At 33.9% G+C, this 18321-nt stretch overlaps 6 protein-coding genes across 12 annotated transcripts in view; 5 read left to right on the top strand and 1 right to left on the bottom strand.

Annotated features, from left to right (window-relative positions):
• Nucleotides 1-2012: 2012 nt before the first annotated feature.
• On the top strand, nt 2013-3580 carry LOC116342596 (pickpocket protein 28-like). The gene is made up of 6 exons (XM_031770276.1): nt 2013-2213; nt 2281-2423; nt 2503-2672; nt 2765-2847; nt 3015-3086; nt 3147-3580. The coding sequence occupies exons 1-6, from the start codon at nt 2017-2019 to the stop codon at nt 3364-3366; spliced, it is 885 nt and encodes a 294-aa protein (XP_031626136.1). The 5' UTR covers nt 2013-2016; the 3' UTR covers nt 3367-3580.
• A 1538-nt stretch (nt 3581-5118) lies between these two features.
• Nucleotides 5119-8523, top strand: LOC116342567 (pickpocket protein 28-like). 3 transcript variants are annotated; one of them, XM_031770234.1, is made up of 16 exons: nt 5119-5308; nt 5383-5500; nt 5606-5627; nt 5687-5744; nt 5804-5961; nt 6040-6071; nt 6346-6393; nt 6467-6531; nt 6615-6624; nt 6692-6819; nt 6895-7168; nt 7239-7254; nt 7314-7388; nt 7516-7828; nt 7896-7916; nt 7998-8523. In XM_031770234.1, the coding sequence occupies exons 1-16, from the start codon at nt 5290-5292 to the stop codon at nt 8216-8218; spliced, it is 1578 nt and encodes a 525-aa protein (XP_031626094.1). In that variant the 5' UTR covers nt 5119-5289; the 3' UTR covers nt 8219-8523. The 3 variants fall into 3 exon arrangements, with proteins under 3 accessions (XP_031626094.1, XP_031626095.1, XP_031626093.1); XM_031770235.1 differs by having other exon boundaries at nt 6871-7168; nt 7314-7364; XM_031770233.1 differs by having other exon boundaries at nt 6871-7168.
• A 920-nt stretch (nt 8524-9443) lies between these two features.
• Nucleotides 9444-11129, top strand: LOC116342642 (pickpocket protein 28-like). The gene is made up of 8 exons (XM_031770328.1): nt 9444-9489; nt 9567-9915; nt 10005-10132; nt 10177-10324; nt 10383-10529; nt 10592-10646; nt 10723-10973; nt 11033-11129. Exons 1-8 carry the CDS (start codon nt 9444-9446, stop codon nt 11127-11129), a joined length of 1221 nt encoding a protein of 406 aa, XP_031626188.1.
• Nucleotides 11130-11748: 619 nt separating this feature from the next.
• On the bottom strand, nt 11749-12672 carry LOC116342502 (mitochondrial fission process protein 1). The gene is made up of 3 exons (XM_031770149.1): nt 12360-12672; nt 12150-12277; nt 11749-12086 (listed from the first exon to the last, which is right to left on the bottom strand). Exons 1-3 carry the CDS (start codon nt 12415-12417, stop codon nt 11805-11807), a joined length of 468 nt encoding a protein of 155 aa, XP_031626009.1. The 5' UTR covers nt 12418-12672; the 3' UTR covers nt 11749-11804.
• Nucleotides 12673-12882: 210 nt separating this feature from the next.
• LOC116342366 (nuclear pore complex protein Nup88) lies at nt 12883-15502 on the top strand. The gene is made up of 4 exons (XM_031769940.1): nt 12883-14071; nt 14154-14340; nt 14409-14497; nt 14576-15502. The coding sequence occupies exons 1-4, from the start codon at nt 13037-13039 to the stop codon at nt 15386-15388; spliced, it is 2124 nt and encodes a 707-aa protein (XP_031625800.1). The 5' UTR covers nt 12883-13036; the 3' UTR covers nt 15389-15502.
• Nucleotides 15503-16042: 540 nt separating this feature from the next.
• Nucleotides 16043-18321, top strand: part of LOC116342302 (myotubularin-related protein 4) — a 26871-nt gene continuing 24592 nt past the window's right edge. For 4 of the 5 annotated variants that reach the window (XM_031769837.1, XM_031769834.1, XM_031769835.1 and 1 more), the window contains exon 1: nt 16044-17429. The gene's annotated coding sequence lies outside the window, so the exon portion shown is untranslated. Of the gene's footprint in view, nt 17430-18321 lie in introns of all 5 variants that reach the window. The other variant, XM_031769830.1, reaches the window with a different exon arrangement.

Genomic DNA, 18321 nt, shown 5'->3' with positions numbered 1-18321 from the left:
AAGGACGGATATAATAAATGTTTTGTGCAGTGTTGAGATTTTATAAACAACCGTATACAATACAATTGTATATACGGAAGGGTTGTATATACATGTCTACAGGCAGTGTCCAAAAACAACAACAATGCTGTGCATACCTATGGAATCATTGTTTCTCATTCTTCCATTCTCTTATTCGCAAAACAACGACTCCGTAGGTACACTGAAACGTGTGTTGTAAAGTAAGACATTGTATATTGTCATTGCCTACAGTTGTATATACAATCGCTCTTATTTTGTGCAGTATAGACAACATCACTGGTTTTGTGTGTGTTTGTGCCAATGTCAATTGTTCAAAAAAAAACTGTGAGAGAGCAAAATGAAGTCAGAAAGCAATGGGTCTCTCATCGCTTCAAATGCTATTCAACAACTTGAATTGCAAACTGAAACCGATTTTATTTGCATGTCGACTGTATATATTGATGGGGAGCCAAAGCATACTCTAAATATATATTCACTTTTAATACAATTACGAAACTGAATTATGTTTCAAATTGTACCTGTAATTTACCGGCTAGTTGTTTTATACTGTTAGGATTCCCTTTATCTATAATGATTAACTATATGAAAATATATATTAATACAAAAGGCCACAATTAATTTCGTTAACCTGAAATTGTTTGATTAATATTTATTAATGATATGCCTGATTACACTGACGTTTGTATGCTCTCTGGCTTTCATGCAACCATCATGACTGAGAGATGTCATATTGTAAAAATGCCATCTGGTGACGTGTGCAAATGGTAGTTGAAGACAACCGATATAACAATTTAGTCAAGACACCATCCAACAATTCTATCTCTGTAATTACATAGATTGATAACCACGTCAACAGATGGCGCATTATTGTTCTACTTTCTCTCGCCTATATTAATATACAGGGACTCATGGTGGTTGCTTTCATGAAACATGGATTGCTTTCCGATACGCTTTGCGAAAATAAAATAGAAAATACATGAACGACTATCATTTGATCGTTTCAATAATATTAAACTTCGACGTATCAATTCAAATACTGTTCAACTATTTAATGATATTTTTATTAGATGAATGTGCATTTTGATTCATATTGCAGATAATTTGTAATCAGACCAAATAAAAACGAGAAATATCATTAATAAAATTGTATCAAGTGTTTAAAGTCTTTTTGGGAACTCGGTGAGATTATAACGTTTGTTGAATTCGTAATAACCGAATTGTTATCATTCTTTCATAGCACAACCGAGACGGCAGCTCTAGCCAATTGTAAACAATATTATTGTTGTAATATACAAGTGAAAAAAGTATAAATATGCTGTCGCTGAGTGCGTGGTTCTTTCTTAATTTTAATTATTTGAGGGAATGGTTCGTATATAAAAATCTTATAGTACAATATTTTTATAGCTATAATATAGTACAATACTATATTTATAGACTATGTTTTGCCACATGTTCGCTTATACAGCAGCCGCTGTGTGTACGGAGCGTATGTGTGATACAGGCTTACGCTTGTATTGTTTCATAGAGACGGCGACTGTTGAGTGAACAGAGCACACGACAAACAACGAATGAGCGAACATGCGGCAAATAATAAATACTATATTATAGCTATAAGAATATTATACTATAAGATTTTTATATACGAACCATTCCCTGAATTATTTACAAATATAATGATAAATTTACAAAATTAATTGGTAATTTGATTTATAAAACTACTTTTTTGTAACATTATCGATAAAAGTGATTTCAGCTACACATATTGCAATGTGAATGATTTTGTGAGGGGGTCGGTCGAATCAATTACTAGGGCATACAATTTTTTTAACCAAATATAATTTAAATCGAATATCGTGCTAAATCCATATATATTCAAGTATTTTTTTTAATGATATTTCTTGTCAGTTGCTGATTGACATGCACATTTTTCAGGTATAAAAACACTAGCAAGCGCGTGAAATTCATTTGTCTTTGGAAGCAGCCACCGCAAATAAAATGTTTGCGCCAAGTCTACAGGTTGGTGCGACAAAAAAGAAAAGATTCAAGAGTGAATTGAATTTCCATGGTGTTCAAAGTCCACCAAAAAAATCCATTTTCAAAACACTGCAAGAGAATTTTATTCAATATCTCTTAAATTCGACATTGCACGGGCTAAAATATGTTGGTGACAGAAAAATTTCTCATTTTGAACGGTAAAAACTTTCGTGATTATTACATATTAACGCATCGGTGTGCAAGTATTTTCATTTTCCCTTTTAGGTTTTTTTTCGTTTGCATGTTTATTTTGGTGGTTGGTTTATCCGCGTATTTCATATCGAACATATGGGCCAAGTGGAATGCAAGTCCAGTAATTATAGTCGAAAGTGCGATTGCAACTTCAGTCACCTCGATTCCATTCCCAGGTAAATTATCAAACAATTATTTTTTGTTACTTTTTGTATAATGATGAAAGAGATCGATGATTGTTTTTGAGTGCTGCAGCCGTCACAATATGCAATATGAATCTAGTGCAAAAGAGTGATGTGGCCCATTTACCACGATCAAGCGAGGAATATTCAATGATACAAAGTATTTGTCAAAGTACAAGAGATGATAATATAACTAGTTCGGTTGCGGGCAATTGGTCAGTTTTGAAAAAAGTGTTACTTAAGGTAAACTTCATTTTTTTTGCAATGAAAACAGATATATTCTTCAGCGTCGAACAAAAAATAAAATAATGGAAAAGCATGGGTTATCTTAATAGGTATCACAATCATGCGCAGAGATGCTTGTGTCATGCAAGTATGGAGGTATTGAATATGAATGCATGAAGATCTTTAGTACAATGTAAGGAAATACGATTGAGGTATTGTCACAGGCTGGATTTATTACGCATGACAATTATCAGATCCGGTCAGTTGATAAATCCAGCGCGTAATAGTTCCTGAAAAAATGAAAATTATTTCATTAGTAGTAAATCTAATTGATGAGCATAAAATAAATTGGTTGAACAGACTCACTGACGGTGGAAAGTGCTGCATCTTTAACGGATTGCATCGCAAATTTATGATGAAATTAGAGTATAAGTACTGAAAATGAACTTTATTTTGCAACATCTCTAAATTTTGTATTTTTTCTTATCAAAGTCGATCAGAGGAACTGAATGATAATGATTATTTGGAGAGTATGGCAAATGATTGGAATCCAGAAACTGGATTTGGATCGAAGGATTTGAAATTAAACAAAGATAGTTATCCACGCCCTGGAGCAGGCAATTTACCGTTTGATATTCATAATTACAAAAAAGCCAAACTAATCATTTTTTCAAAGGTGCTGGAGCTCGGTTGGGACTCTCTGTTACTCTGAATGCAGCTTTAAATCAATACTATTGTTCGTCAACCAGTGGATTTGGTTTCAAGGTAGTTTTACATGCACCACACGAGTTGCCTCAGGTCGATTCATTTGGACTTGGTATTGCCAATGGTCACGAATCCCGCATCATTGCCTTGCCGATGATTTCGAGCACGTCAGAATCCGTTCGAAAAACACCCATCAATATCAGACAATGCGTCTATCAAGATGAGAGCTTTTTAACATTTTTTCGGCGAGTTAATCATAACTTTTTGATTATATTTTATCATCACTCGAATGCCGTCGAATAAGTATTATATTTATCATTTGCAGTGTTTATTCGCGAGAGAACTGCGAAAGTGAGTGTATTACCAAACTTTATCTGGAAAATTGCAAATGTATTCTGTACCACCAACCTCGGGCTAATAACAATATACCAATTTGCGGTCCAAGTGATGCCGAATGTTATAATAATGTAAAACAAGGTAATTAAAGTGTGCTGTAACGTTTTGAAACTGGATTTGTTCGGGTTAAAATTGTGAAATGCATTTTAAATGTATTTGTATAAGAAATTCAACTGGGGCTAAATGACAGTTTTCAATGTGATTGTTTCTATGGCTGTGACGGAATTAAATTCGACATGGGATTTTCCACCATGCCGATTCATGAATATTCACCACAAGTCACGCAAAAAGGTCTAACAGCAATCAATGCATCCATATTGCATGTTTACTATCAGCGAGGTTATTATAGAGGACAAGACAAAGAAGTTTTCATTGGTTTTACGGAATTTTTATGTAATTAATCCAAATTGATTTACTTATTTCCTTGAAACTGAAGCATTGTTTGTGTTGTTCGCAGCAAACATTGGAGGCCTGTTGGGATTATTTATGGGTTTCAGTGTTTTTTCAGTCATAGAAGTTTTATATTTCGTATCAATTCGACCGTATTTCAAGTTCTCAGAAAAGCGTCCACAATCAATTCAACGCTTATTCCGACGATTTAATAAGGTAAAATTGAAAGGCAAAAAAAATATGAGAACGAATGTTGATTGTTCAGCGATGACGAATAACAGGAATTTTCCAATCTCAAAATGAATTTGTGTCAATTAAAAGTATGTTTTGGAGGGTGAACGTTGTGATCATATATATATTGCCATGAACGTTGTGAATATATGAAATTTACATTAACAAGCACCACTATTATGTTTTTTTTTGTTTAAATAAACACGTTCATTATAAAAATCAAAATAAATTGTGCATTTTCTTCAATTGAAACCGTGTTTTGTTTTGCATTGTTTGACTACTGCAAATAATAAATGTAGCGCAATTAGAAAGTAATAATTTCGACAAATCTCGAGCTTGGATCATTTGGTATCAACAGTCAATCTCGGTTTTCTTTATTTGCAATGGCAATTATTATGCAATATAAAACATTTTTACCTTATCAATAGGCTTTATCAATTTTGTATGATAAATATTTCGAGTGTTGTGCCTCGTCAACCTACGTTCACTTGACATGAACACATAAAATACCATTTTCTCCACGTGTCATGTATCAGACATAAGCGTGCATTTTATTGTTTTTTTTTGTCGTTTGGAGTTAAAACTCATGAATGGATTTCGAACAGAATTTGTTTTGTGATGCAAACAATGATGGCATTCGTAATGGCAAATATTATGAGCTATAATTTAGGGACGCCCAATTGTGTATATAAAAGGCGATTGAATGCAATGAAATGGCAAAGTTTTCAAAATGCACTCTTTAAATGGGGTTCATTTGCAGTCGCATCGGAATAAAAAGTGTTTCCAACCAGAATTACAATATACCTATGGTCATCGGAAAAGAGAACAAACCGAGCACAGGATTTTGTCGATTGACAGTGAAACAAAGAGAAACGTACGCCTTACTTGCAAAGAAAATTTCAACCAATATTTGATGAACACCACTCTACACGGTTTGAAATAGTCAAAGACTTTTCATAATTTTTTTATAATAACACAAATAAAAATAGTTTGGATTTGTATTTAGGTTTACGCTATGTTGGAGATCGAAAAATTACTCTATTCGAACGGCTTTTCTTTGGTGCAATGTTTTTATTGGTTTTCTTATTCTCCATTTATTTCATAACCAACATATGGATCAAGTGGTCAGCATCGTCGATGACTTTTTTCCTTTGAAAACCACACATGAAATATGAAACAAAAATGTCACTTTTACCCGCTTTAAATATTTTTAATTATTATCATTGCAGGTCTGCGTCGCCGATGATAATTGTAAATAAACTGTATATATTGTATTTCTAGATATTTGAAAATCTTAACTAAATTTGTAGACACTGAATGCACATTCGACGCCTATTTCGGAATTTCCATTCCCCGCCGTGACGATTTGTGAGGTAATTAAGCACGTAAAAGTCCATTTTATAACAGATATTTCTGGTTATCCGTAGGTAACATGAATCAAGCTAAAAAAAGTGCTGTTGACAAAATTCCCCGCTTCACCGTTGATTATTCGCTGGTCCAAAGTTTATGTACACTTTCCCGCTATGATGATAGCAATACAACAAAGCCAGGAAAGTGGCATGACTTCAAAAGAGTGCTACTAAAGGTAAATTAAGCAGAATTCTTTTGAATGTGTAATGTTTACTGAAATTCTTGTTATTGTTGATGAATTTAACAATTGTAGGTGTCTCAACCATGTGACCAAATGCTTATAAGGTATTTATTTATGTATTTGCCGTTTTCCGTAATAAATTTGTAAAGCCAAAGGTCATTTTTGAGCCGACTTATTTGGATTTCTAATAAATTATGCAAATATATGCCAATTTAGTCGATTTCACGATCTATTGACAGACATAACACGTCGTCTATATGTCCATAGAAATATCAGTGCCTGCTGAAATCAGCACGAACACATAGCCTGATAAAAAATTTCTGTTGCTGAAACTAAAATTGAATTACATAATTGTTTTTTTATTTTTTTAAATAAAAGGTGCGACTATGGTGGTTTCGAATCCGAATGCATGAGTCTTTTCAAAAGGTATGATTTTAAATGTTATTCTGAATTGTTCTGAGTTGAATAATGTAAGTAATCGGATAATATGATTCATTAGCATTCTCACGGATGAGGGTTTGTGTTGCATTTTCAATGGCTTAAGTGAACAGCGACTTATGAAAGGTATTTATTTTTTGAATCATTTTAATACATTTATACAGTTTTTATCCATATTTGCAATTAAAAAAAATAATCTATTGCAAAAGACAAGTACAGGTTAGTGTGACTAAATCAGTGAATTTTTACTTGAATTGTTAATAAAATGTCGGTATTATTTTTCAAGTCAACAACAACTGTTAACAACAAATGGTAGCGAGACAGTAGATGGTGATAAAGATTGGTCACCAGAGAAAGGATACAACCCAGATGATTTAAAAAACAAAAAAGACGGTGTACCACGACAAGCTGTTGGTAATTACCAATAATGATATCTAATATTATTATATTTAAACTTTTCCAAAGCCAAAAATCAATTTCGAATATCAGGAACTGGAAACAATTTAGGATTGTTTCTTTTATTGGATGTGGCCGAAGAAGAATATTACTGTTCCAGCACGAACAGTTATGGATTTAAAGTATTGCTGCATTCTCCAAATGAAACGCCCAAAATTGCCTACTTTGGTACTGCGGTAGCAAATGGATACGAAACAAGAATCATTGTCATACCAACATTGTCTGAAGCATCATATTCTGTTCGTAAAGTTCCGAAAAGTGTTCGACAATGCTTATTTGAAAGTGAAAACGAATTAATATTTTATAGGTAATTTCCTTCTTCTTCACACCCAATGTCTATCATCAAAAACTAAATTCTTTGTTGAAATTCTTTTCAGAACGTACTCCAGACGGGTAATATTTTCTATGCTTTTTATACATTTTCAAAAAATGAAAACATTTCCTTGTTACAGAACTGTCAAATGGAATGCGAGGCAAGGATCTTTTTGACGAATTGTGATTGCGTACGTTCACGATACAATTTAAGCGTTAGTTATCAATGAACAACATAGAAAAGTTGTTACTTTGGCTTAAAGACTCTGCCAACTATACTGATTACTACTGGATGCATCCAGTTGCAAGTTGAAAAAATTATTACATGTGTGTTTATTGCAGGTTCTCTACTACATGCCCCGTTTCCATGAGGACATAAATATTTGTGGACGCTCAGATAATCCGTGTGTCAACAGAGTAATTCGTGAACTACGGACAAAGACAAATTCAAGCTTTATATGCGAATGTTTGCCAGGATGCTATGCAATAGCATATGAAACAGAAATTTCACTTTCACCGCTTTTACCACAGTCTCCACTTTTACAGGGGAAAAAATTAGTGGTATCAGACACTGCCGTACTAAATATCTATTTCAAAGAACCCTCAGTACGTGCACAGCGTAAAGAAGAGCTAATAGGCTTTACAGAATTTCTATGTAGGTTTTTGTCTCATTTTAATGGATTATTCAATTTGATTAATACTCTCAATTTACCTAATTACAGCAAACACTGGTGGTTTACTTGGTGGGTACTTTTTTTCTATTTCATTTTTAACAGTCCGCACATTTTCACGAAATGAAATACTCTCTTTTTTGTCGCATCAAGGTCTTTTCATGGGATTCAGTGTCATTTCAGTCATTGAGCTCTTCTACTTTATGTCAATCCGTCCTTACTGCAATTACTTGAGAATTTCCGAGAGCCGACGCCGAACATTTCGAAAATTTTTCCACAAGATTCGAAATCGTTTCGGCAGGAAATCGGATAAAGTCTCAAAATCTATTGTCGCAAAACACGTTAACCATCCTGTGTTTCCTTACATAGATTGAATAAGAGTTCACCAAATAAATATTTAATTTACATTGAAAAAGTGTAATCAAGATTAATAATGCATAACATGTGAACGTAATCGCTTTCACTGGGCTAGTTCACTCACTGTTACCATGTGTGCTTGAATCGATTTTAAAATGTTTGAATAACTTTAATCATGGTATACAATCTTGATAAATCACACAATTATTCATTTTAGCAGAGTTATTTCTCATTTATGAGTCGCATCTTTGCACTTGAAGGATATTTTATTCAAAGTTGACAATCGATATTTAATTTTAGTGCTTGTGAATTGTCGTTTCTATGCGTGGCCAGTTGTTTCAATGATTTGTTTGGTAATTAAATGTTGTTTTTTCGAAATATTTGGCTTTTGTCTTAATTAATTGAAATAAAAAGAGTACTCCAAATATCCAGGTGTTTTTTTTGCTTGGGGAGCTTTTTCTTTCTTTTGTGTGTTTAAAGACGATATATAAAGGAAAAGTGAGTCTAATTAGATAAACTAGTATTTGTTTGGATTTCGAAACAAAAGCATCATGTTCAGATCGCATTTGATTCAAAGTAAATTAAAACCAAACGACGCAAGAAAGTCAATTCTGAGAAATCGACACAAGAAGGACAAAGCAACGCCAAAGGGAGAAAATTGCGATGAAGATATTCAGGGTGTTTTTTGCGGCGAAAATGTAAGAGAATATTTGGACAACTCCTCTTTGCATGGAATGAAGTATATAGCCGACAGGTAATTTCAAATTGGACCATAATTTATTCAACGAATTCAGTTTACTTCAGCCCGTAATGAATCTGTCGATTCAAAGTGTAATTTTAGATCGATTTATATGGAAAATTATTATTAATTATTTTTTATTAATATACGGTAATCTGTGTAAAAAAAAATTACTTAAAATTACACTTGCTACCAAAAGGCCAATAAAATGTTCTTATCATTAATACATTTTTATGTTTGTCCGACAGCAATATAACATTATTTGAACGGTAATGATTGATTTTTTCATTGAAATTCATTATACTCAAAATATCACATTTTTTCAGAATATTTTTCGTTTGTTCATTTTCGTTGGTGTTTATGCTGTCGCTTTACTATATTTCGAATGTGTATGAAAAATGGTCGAAAAGCCCGGTATTAGTGGTGAGAATACCTTTATCTATATTAATTCGAATCATTTTTAAAAAAACCATAATTTGTATGTCGGTGTCGATGAGAAGACAATGAGTGCAACATCAACTTCTATTACTGATATGCCATTCCCATCAGGTATCATAACAAAACAACACATTTTTAAATGTTTTATTTTATAATTGAACAGTAAAATGCAGCCCTTTCAATTTTAGTTACCATTTGTAATATCAATAAAGCTCGTTATAGTATCGCAAATCAATTTGTGAGTGGTTCAAGTCAAAGTGCTTGGCTACAAAATATCTGCATGGATGAGTATGCAAATAGTACGGTGAAAAATGATGACGTGCCATTGAGGGAATGGGAAAAAATGGGAGAATGGGATTCATTTAAACAATATTTATTGAACATTTCGCAGCCATGTAGTGCCATGCTGTTGATGTGCCGTTATGCATTGGATACATTCAACTGTATGGACATTTTCGATACAAATCTAAGCGACGAAGGAATTTGTTGCACATTCAATAAGGCCGAACCAAAATTTCTCTTCAAAAATCCAACAAAGTTGGTATTCGTTTTTGTTTTGCTGTATTACAGATTTGTCGATAATTTATAAAATCGTTTTTGTTTTTCTTATAAATTTTGCGTGGAAGCGCTTCGAGCAATTTCGATGATGATGCTCATTCTGAAGAATTCGGTACACCGATTGATTGGACGCCAGAAGTGGGCTATCCTGTGAATTCAGAGCTAAAACAAAAATCTTCACCCAGACCCGCAGCAGGTAATTTCATAATAAATTTTTCATATTACATGTGTATAAAATAGAATTTTGTCACGCAATACTAGGACCTGGCTCACACTTGGGACTGTATGTCATACTTGATAGTGAAACGTCGGACTACTATTGTAGTTCAACAAACAGTGCAGGTTTCAAAATTCTACTACACAATCCAACTGAAACTCCGCGCATCAGGTTACCCTTTTTATTCAATTTTTGTTTTCTTTTAATTCAATTTTTTTATTTGTATTAGCGACTTTGGGCTATTAGTTGCACCAGGCCGTGAATCACGCATTACGATCAGGCCAAAAATACAAACGGCATCCCATCGCATACGACGTATTCCAATAGAAAGCAGACAGTGCATTTTTGCGAACGAAGCAAATCTCAGCTATTTTCGGTAACAGTCTGTCACATTTTGATGTTATCCATTTTTAATTTATGTTATATTCTCTTAATCAGCACATATTCTCGTAAAAATTGCGAGATGGAATGTTTTTCTCGCTTTGTCGAACAGGTTTTCTTCAATCTTACCTCATCCAATTTGTTATTCAGTATTGATCGTGTATTAATTGTTGAAACATTATTTTCAGGTGTGCGGTTGTGTTCAATACTTCATGCCGATGATTACTCAAAACACAAAAGTCTGTAATCGAGCCGAAAGTAAATGTTACAATTCCGTGCGATTGTCTCTTGAACGCGGAGACAATGCAAAATATACATGTGCATGCTTGCCGGGTTGTGATGAATTGAGTTTTACGGGTGAAATATCAAGTGCAACACTGACAAAGACCAATTTTCAATTGGAAAACCATCTTCAGAATTTTACCGACGAAGTCATAAGGTAAATGCATGCAATTGATGATTTCTTCTCTAGTTTATTCATTTTTTACACGATTTTAGGCGGGACGTAGCAATTGTTCAAGTATTTTATGCAGAAAGTTTTTTTCGAAGCTACGTTAAAGATGAGCTTATTGGCGTTACAGAGTTTCTATGTTGAGTTTCATAAAAAAACCACTCATTTCATATCTCAATTCAAACAAAATATTTTTTTTAGCAAATATTGGCGGATTATTGGGCTTATTCATGGGTTTCAGTGTGGTTTCATTGGTCGAAATCGTATACTTTATATCACTGCGAGTTTATTGTCGACAATTCTATGGCGGAAGACGACCGAAAAATTCGTCAAGAAAAATCGATACAATTTCAAAATTGATTTCAAAAAATCAGCACCAAATAGCTTGGACTCATGGCCAAGATGTGTGTCCTCTGAAAAATAGAAAAATTTCAATTTCCCATAGCAGCAAGTGTCACCGAGTTACCTGGAGAACACCAAATCCAACCATTATCTATCCATATTTGGATTAAAATAAACACCAACAATTATTTGATTTAGATTTGGAATTTATTCCACAGCAGGTGTAAAGTTTACAACATTTGAACGAGTGAACCATTTAAAAAATAGACATATTCTATTTTTCTAATAGATAAAATTAAATGCTATAAATTGAATTTATATTGCGTCATGTTTTTTTTTGGTATGTAAGAAATATTTCATTACACATTCAAATAGAGTTTACAAAAATTATGGCAGAGTTCACTAAAATCACTAGAAAGGCTTTCAAAGGAATTAAATTGTATTTGAGCACCAATATTTCATTTGATCTTGAACATTTTACACGTATTTGCGATAGGTTCTGTCCATTGCATGGTCAACCGCGTTATCGATTGGCCGAATGATGAGGGGAATGGCCGCAAGGCCAACAATGGTTGGTAACCATTTGCGTGCAATGCTGGGCAGCTTTTTATTTCGTTTCATGAGGTACCCTGTACCCCATGTTACACGATTAATAACAAATCCGGGAATTATGACAGAAGCAAGCATCTGCCAGAGAAATACATCGCCGCAAGTTTTGGCCGCTTCAGTAATTTGTTGACCACCCAATATTTTTGGTTTCTGCAATGGAAATTTGATAAGTTTTTGCTCATGATTTAGCATCATTTTACATTTTTACGTTACCTTGTACGTTTTTCCAGTTTTATCGATGCAGTCACCAATTACATAAGCTACAGCAACGCCATAGCTCAAATGAACCACTTTTTTAGGAATCAATGGCCTTAGTGCTTCTCCCACCTCATTTGCATAGCCTTAAAATCAAATGAAATAATCATAAAATACATACTGCAAAATAGAAAAAGTGATTGTAATAAGAAATAGTAATAATGTTACCGCAGTATCTTAAGGCTGTGTCACGATATAAATCGATATCTTTTCGAATATTGTCCATCACACTGTTTTGTTAAAGCTGTCAATTCCGAAATTCGAATATTTTATATAAATAAAAATGTCACAATAAACTGCTTATGATATCATTTTATTATAAATAAAAAAATGTCCTATAAAAACTGCGGTTGTGTGTTTCGGTATGTTGTGTGACACAAACGATGAACAATTCACATGCTCTATTTATGCCATTGACACTTATTAGAACACAATCTATGCATTGTGAAACATATGATTTCGTAAGATTGTATTTAAATACACGAGAGACTCGATTCGAATACATACAGCGAAAAAACCAAAACAAAGCATCTGTCAAACGAACGAAACTTGGTTTATTTGTGTCTAATACCAATACATATGGCATACCATCTGCACGTCCGACACATATCACACATTATTGTGAATGCTCATTTCAAGTGTGTTAACCTAAAAAAAGAATGTCTATTTGACACAACATTTTCGACAAAGACGTTTTGAGCGGTATTTTATACATGTCATTTTGTTTGTTCGCATCGACACTTCTATTCAAAGAATGTTTCTATAACTACATAATACATTTTTTTCTTCCCCGATTGAAATTGAATAAAAAATAAAGAAGTTATTAAGAAAAGAGTGATTTAAAAATGAATAAACCAAAAACGTGTACGGATACGTTTCGATTCGAGACGCAACCATTTTTTGAGCAGCTGAGAAAGGCCATTTCAAATCGTACAGTGAACACACAAAATCTGATCGAGTGCAAAGATGATATGCTTTTCGCATGGAATCCATCGGACTGTTGTGTGATTGCGTTCAATTGGCGATTGGCACAGACAAAAGGCGATGATAATGTCAATTTTCAAACGTTGATACCATCCACACCGGTCGACTATGTTGTGAACAAAGTGACAGCCTCACATGAGGGACAATATCTTGCACTGAGCGGTAGTCGTGGTGTTGCAATCATGGAAATTCCATGCCGTTATGGACCGAATGGTCAATATAAAGAGGGAAAACCGCGAATTTTGTGCACCACACACATTTTGGACGAGAATTACTTTGCATCAAACACATTGGTTTGCATCCAACAGGTTCGATGGCATCCGGCTTCACCCAAAGACAGCAATTTGATGGTATTATTGTCGAATAATTCGATTCGGACTTATGATGAAGCGAAATTGCAGCACATTTGGAAAATCGGTCCCACACCATGTGCACCAACCAGATCATCATTACCATATTTGAATAGTCTTGGAGATACAGCGGTTGATTTTGATATATCGGCACCGCGCGTTACAGCAATGGCCAATGCGAACACAACGTTGAATACAACAAACAATGATACAACCGTTAATGGAGGTGCATCGACGAAAAATGTGGAATGGCCATTGGTGATCCTTTTCGGAAATGGTAATTTATACATTGCATTGATTGGTCTAGACACAGATAAGCCACGCATTCAAGGCCCATTAACAATTTATCCAAGTACAAAGGATAATTATGGTTTGGACTCATGCACTATATTGGCATTGCCATCGAATCCAACTACATTGGTCGTGGCTGAATCGAGTGGACGGCTATTTCATATGATTTTGGTTGAATCCGAAGCCGAACTAAATAATTCGGAAAATTATGATGAAAACGGTTTGAAGTACGAACCATGCGAATGGATTGTCAATGTAAGAAATACTTTATAATTACTGCGATTCTATTTAGAAAGTATCGAATTCATTACATTATGTATAAATGTTTCACCCTCAGGTTGTTGAAGTGGTTGAATTGGAGTTTGGTTTGAAAAGCACTGAAAACAAAGATGACGAAAATAATCAGATATTCCTGAAGGCTGACATAAACAATGACTCACGGTACTTTGTCTATCACAATGCTGGTCTGCATGCTATTTCGATTGAATTTTTACCAACTCTTCAGCGATATTTTGAGGATAATGGTAACGTAATAATATCGCCTCTATTTTCACTTTTCAATCGTTCACTTCTTTATTTTCTGTCTTTTCAGGTGATTCCATTGACATTGAATCCATTCTGAGCAATTTCAAAGGAAACTCAGAGTATCTCGTGGCATTGGACGCAAAATTGAATGCTGTGGTTGGTTGAGTTGTTTTTTTTTTGCGTTTTTCAAATCGATTAATTTCTCTAATTTCGTGAATTTTATTTTGATTTTAGGTTGGTTTTTGTTTGCTACAAAGTCCACCAGGTCTAGTACTGGTGTTAAGCAGTGGTCAGGTGGTTACTCTCAATGTCATTACAAATCCATCATTTCTGCGAAATATTCGGTCATCGGCTTCGTCAAGTGAAAATCCAAAAGAGACCACCGAGTCGGCCATGTTAAATTCAAAAGTTTTTTCCGGTTCATTTGTCGAAAGTATTCGTCAAATGTTGGCATCAGGCACAACACAACCGATTCTAAAATTGAATGAACGAACACCAAAAGAATCACTTGAATTATTGCTGGATGCATTTCAACGACTGCGCGATCAATATATTTCAAAGCACGATAGTGTTCGTCAAAAAATTGAACAACGTGTAAAAATTCTGCGCGTACTGGACGAACAGCAACGCCAAGAAGTGGCCGAATTGTTACAGGAAAAGTGTAAGTTGCGAGAGAATGCTGAACATTTGGCAGAGAAGTATGAAGAAATCAACGATCGACAACAAGCGCTAATGAAAAGCTTGCATGAAATTCTACGTTTGATTAATTTACGAATGCCATCCGCACTAGTTGCCGAACGCAATTTCAGCGAACAAATCAACAAAATTCATGCGATCACAAAAGATTTGGCCAACAATATTGCGGCGTGCAAGAAAAAAATGGAAAAACAACAACGAATAACCACAACAGATAAACCGGCCAAGGTGCTAACGTTGCAACCGAAGCAAGAAACCGTGCTGAAAGAGATAATTGGCGAATCAAACACTCAAATCGAAACACAAATTAACGAAATTAAACGTATCAAAAAAACTTTAAATATGGATTAAAAATCTCCAGTTAATAGATTCCATCAACATATGTACAAAAAAAAAGCAAGCAAAAAAAAAAACTTAAAAATAAACAAATAAAGATATAATGTCAACATAACAGACAATATATTGAATTAACTGGTCAGTTGAGCTGACAGTACGTTAGCCAGCTAAATGGGCTAAAACAATAGACGTTATTGTTTTAATGATGAATCACTTTTCTTGTTTTAATAGAAGTGATTGTTCATTATAACAATAACTTCTATTGTTTTGGTCCATTTAGCTGGCTAACGTACTGTCAGCCCAACTGACCAGTTAGTTCAATATATTGTCTGCAACATAAAAACGAAACTTTTTTTTATTTTGAATTTATTCAATTGAGTTTCACATAGACATTAAGGCAATTGTCTACTAGTATATGTGTATGCCTTCTCATATGTGCCTTTGTGAATGAGCATTGACACGAAATGCGCTGCAATAACGACCATGTTTCGATTGTGTGTATATCGTGAATTGCGCCACAAATTATTGTAGTATTCAGATGTATGCAGCGCCCCCTACACATATACATACACAGACATTTTGTTGAAATCGCATCAAAACATTAAATTCATACACGACCCAGACTGAACTAGTGTGAGAAATCTCTTTGTTGAACGTCTATATTCAACAACAACAGTAACAACAATGACGACGACGACGACGACATACAAACACGAACGAAGCCACATAAACCTTAGAATTGTGTGAATAGACGACGACGACCACAATGAAAAAAAAAACTAAATTCACAAGCAAAGGAGAAAAAAAAATCAACTAAAAACAGCAGATCATCCATAGCAAAAGCCATCAAAAAATCTAGTGAATAATTGTCTGTCATTTGTTGTGTTGTGATTATATCTCTATATATTTCAGAGTGCACAAAGTGCGTATTGCTTTTATTTAATTCCTCGAAACGCTAGCCAATTTTCATTTTCACTGTACGTTCGCATCGTTTACTAAATTGAATGTGGTGAAACAAAGAAGAAGAAAATTTTCTTTTTTAGTGTTCAATTGAAATTAAAGTCTCGCGCAATATTTTCCATCTGACGTAATGTGTTGTGTGGTTTTTTTTTTCACTCTTATTGTTGCTGTAAATTTTTTAATGAACCAATAATTTATAGTCATCATTGAGGAACAATTTTTTTAAATCACAGATCATTTTCAATTTAAGTCCATTTTCAATACAATTTGAATGGCATGAAAATAAAAAGGCGAAAACGCATTCAATGCAGCAACAGCAGCAGCAGTAGCAAATTGTGTGAATTCAATTGACATGGTGGAACAGTGGAAAATAAACTAAAAAACAACAACAGCATTCAGTGCATTGTATGAAATAACAAAGACGAAAATACTTGAAATCGCTTGAAATGAAAGAGCATTTTTATTGGACAAAAGACACATTGAGCGAAAAATAAAATCAAACAATTGCATTTTTCCGCTTTAAGCGTTATATTATTGTGTGTGTATATCTGTTTTATACAGATTAGATTTAGTCACATCGATTTTGGTTTGTCTCGTGGCTCATAAATTATTAAACTTACCGAGCTAAAAAAAAATTATTTAGTGTTTGTTATATTGACGGACTGCAATATACATTTTTTTGCGCACCGTTCAATTCATTCGCGTGGTGTATTTTTCATGTTTGTAACGGTTTTGAATTGTGCATGTCTCCAAAAATGCCTGTGCTGTTGATATTTTGCAAGAAAAAAGTGTTTTCATTTTCATTTCTAGTTTAAAAGAAGAAGAAAAAAAAAGTTGGAAAGAAAAACACAGAGAAAAAAAACTCCAGATTCAAAACAAGGAATTAAAACGGAAATCAAAGTGCGGTGTACTTTTTTTTGAAGACAATTTTTTTTGTTCATTCGTTTATGCTTATAATTAACGGAATTCCAAACAATATAGTTATAGCAGTACAGCAACAAAGAGTTGTTCATAAAATTGCTTTTTCAAGTGGAAACACAAAGCAATAAATTTCACCGTTAGTCCAACTTTCGTGCAAAAACTAAGCAGACAATTGGTAAGTGGATTTTTTTTTGGTTTTTTTTTACATTTTATACAATCAACACGAAACGATAGCTATATTCATGTGCAAATTCAGGTTAATGGTCGATTTTTTTTCTTCACATTCAACCCAATTGAAATTTGCGATTCGCGACTTCGACACAAAATCGATTATATTTAGTTGTCAAAAAAAAAAAATGAAATGCGTCAAGAACGATTCGTGGAAATGGTGTTAGTAACTGTGTGACAATAGAAAATGGAACACATTTGATAAGCAACTCAATAATTGCTTTAGCTGTTATTGGGGTTATTGGGTGCCATTCTGTCATAAATACATGGGATATTGGCCAATTCTAATTAGAATTTTCGGCCCGTATGGCATCACTTGAATAAGATGGTTATTATACCTCATTAGCGATGAATTACACTATTGTTGTCTCGGTCGTCAAGTCGGTTTCTAATGCATTACTATGGCAATTGGCTATTAAGAGAAATCGAATATCATTCGTTGATGTCTGTTGTTCAAGTTTTTCTTTCTTTCTCTCTGCTTCTTTAAGTGAGCACGAATGTGGGAAAATTCCCTTAGCTATTGTGTTAAATGCATGTGTCCGAAGTAATGTATTCGACTGGTTTATTAAAATTTATTTTTAGTTCTGTTTCTTTTTTGTACTATGACCAATGAATGTTTTTCGGTCCGTAACAATGGATATAACATTATTGTCGGATGGAAAAAGTGAAAAAATGGTTGTCCCGATACCGTTTACAAGCCAAAACACACATACACATCGACGCAGAGCCTAGCATCATAAATTCCTGTGTTCATGATTACGCGATTGTATATATATATTTATGTGTGTATGTTCTCTCTCTCTCTCTCTCTCTCTCTCTCTCTCTCTCTCTCTCTCTCT

Source organism: Contarinia nasturtii, unplaced genomic scaffold (genome assembly GCF_009176525.2).
Source record: "Contarinia nasturtii isolate CC-2019 unplaced genomic scaffold, AAFC_CNas_1.1 Cnas_scaffold_864, whole genome shotgun sequence".
NCBI lineage: Eukaryota > Metazoa > Arthropoda > Insecta > Diptera > Cecidomyiidae > Contarinia > Contarinia nasturtii.
This window is presented reverse-complemented; position numbering and strand designations above follow the sequence as displayed.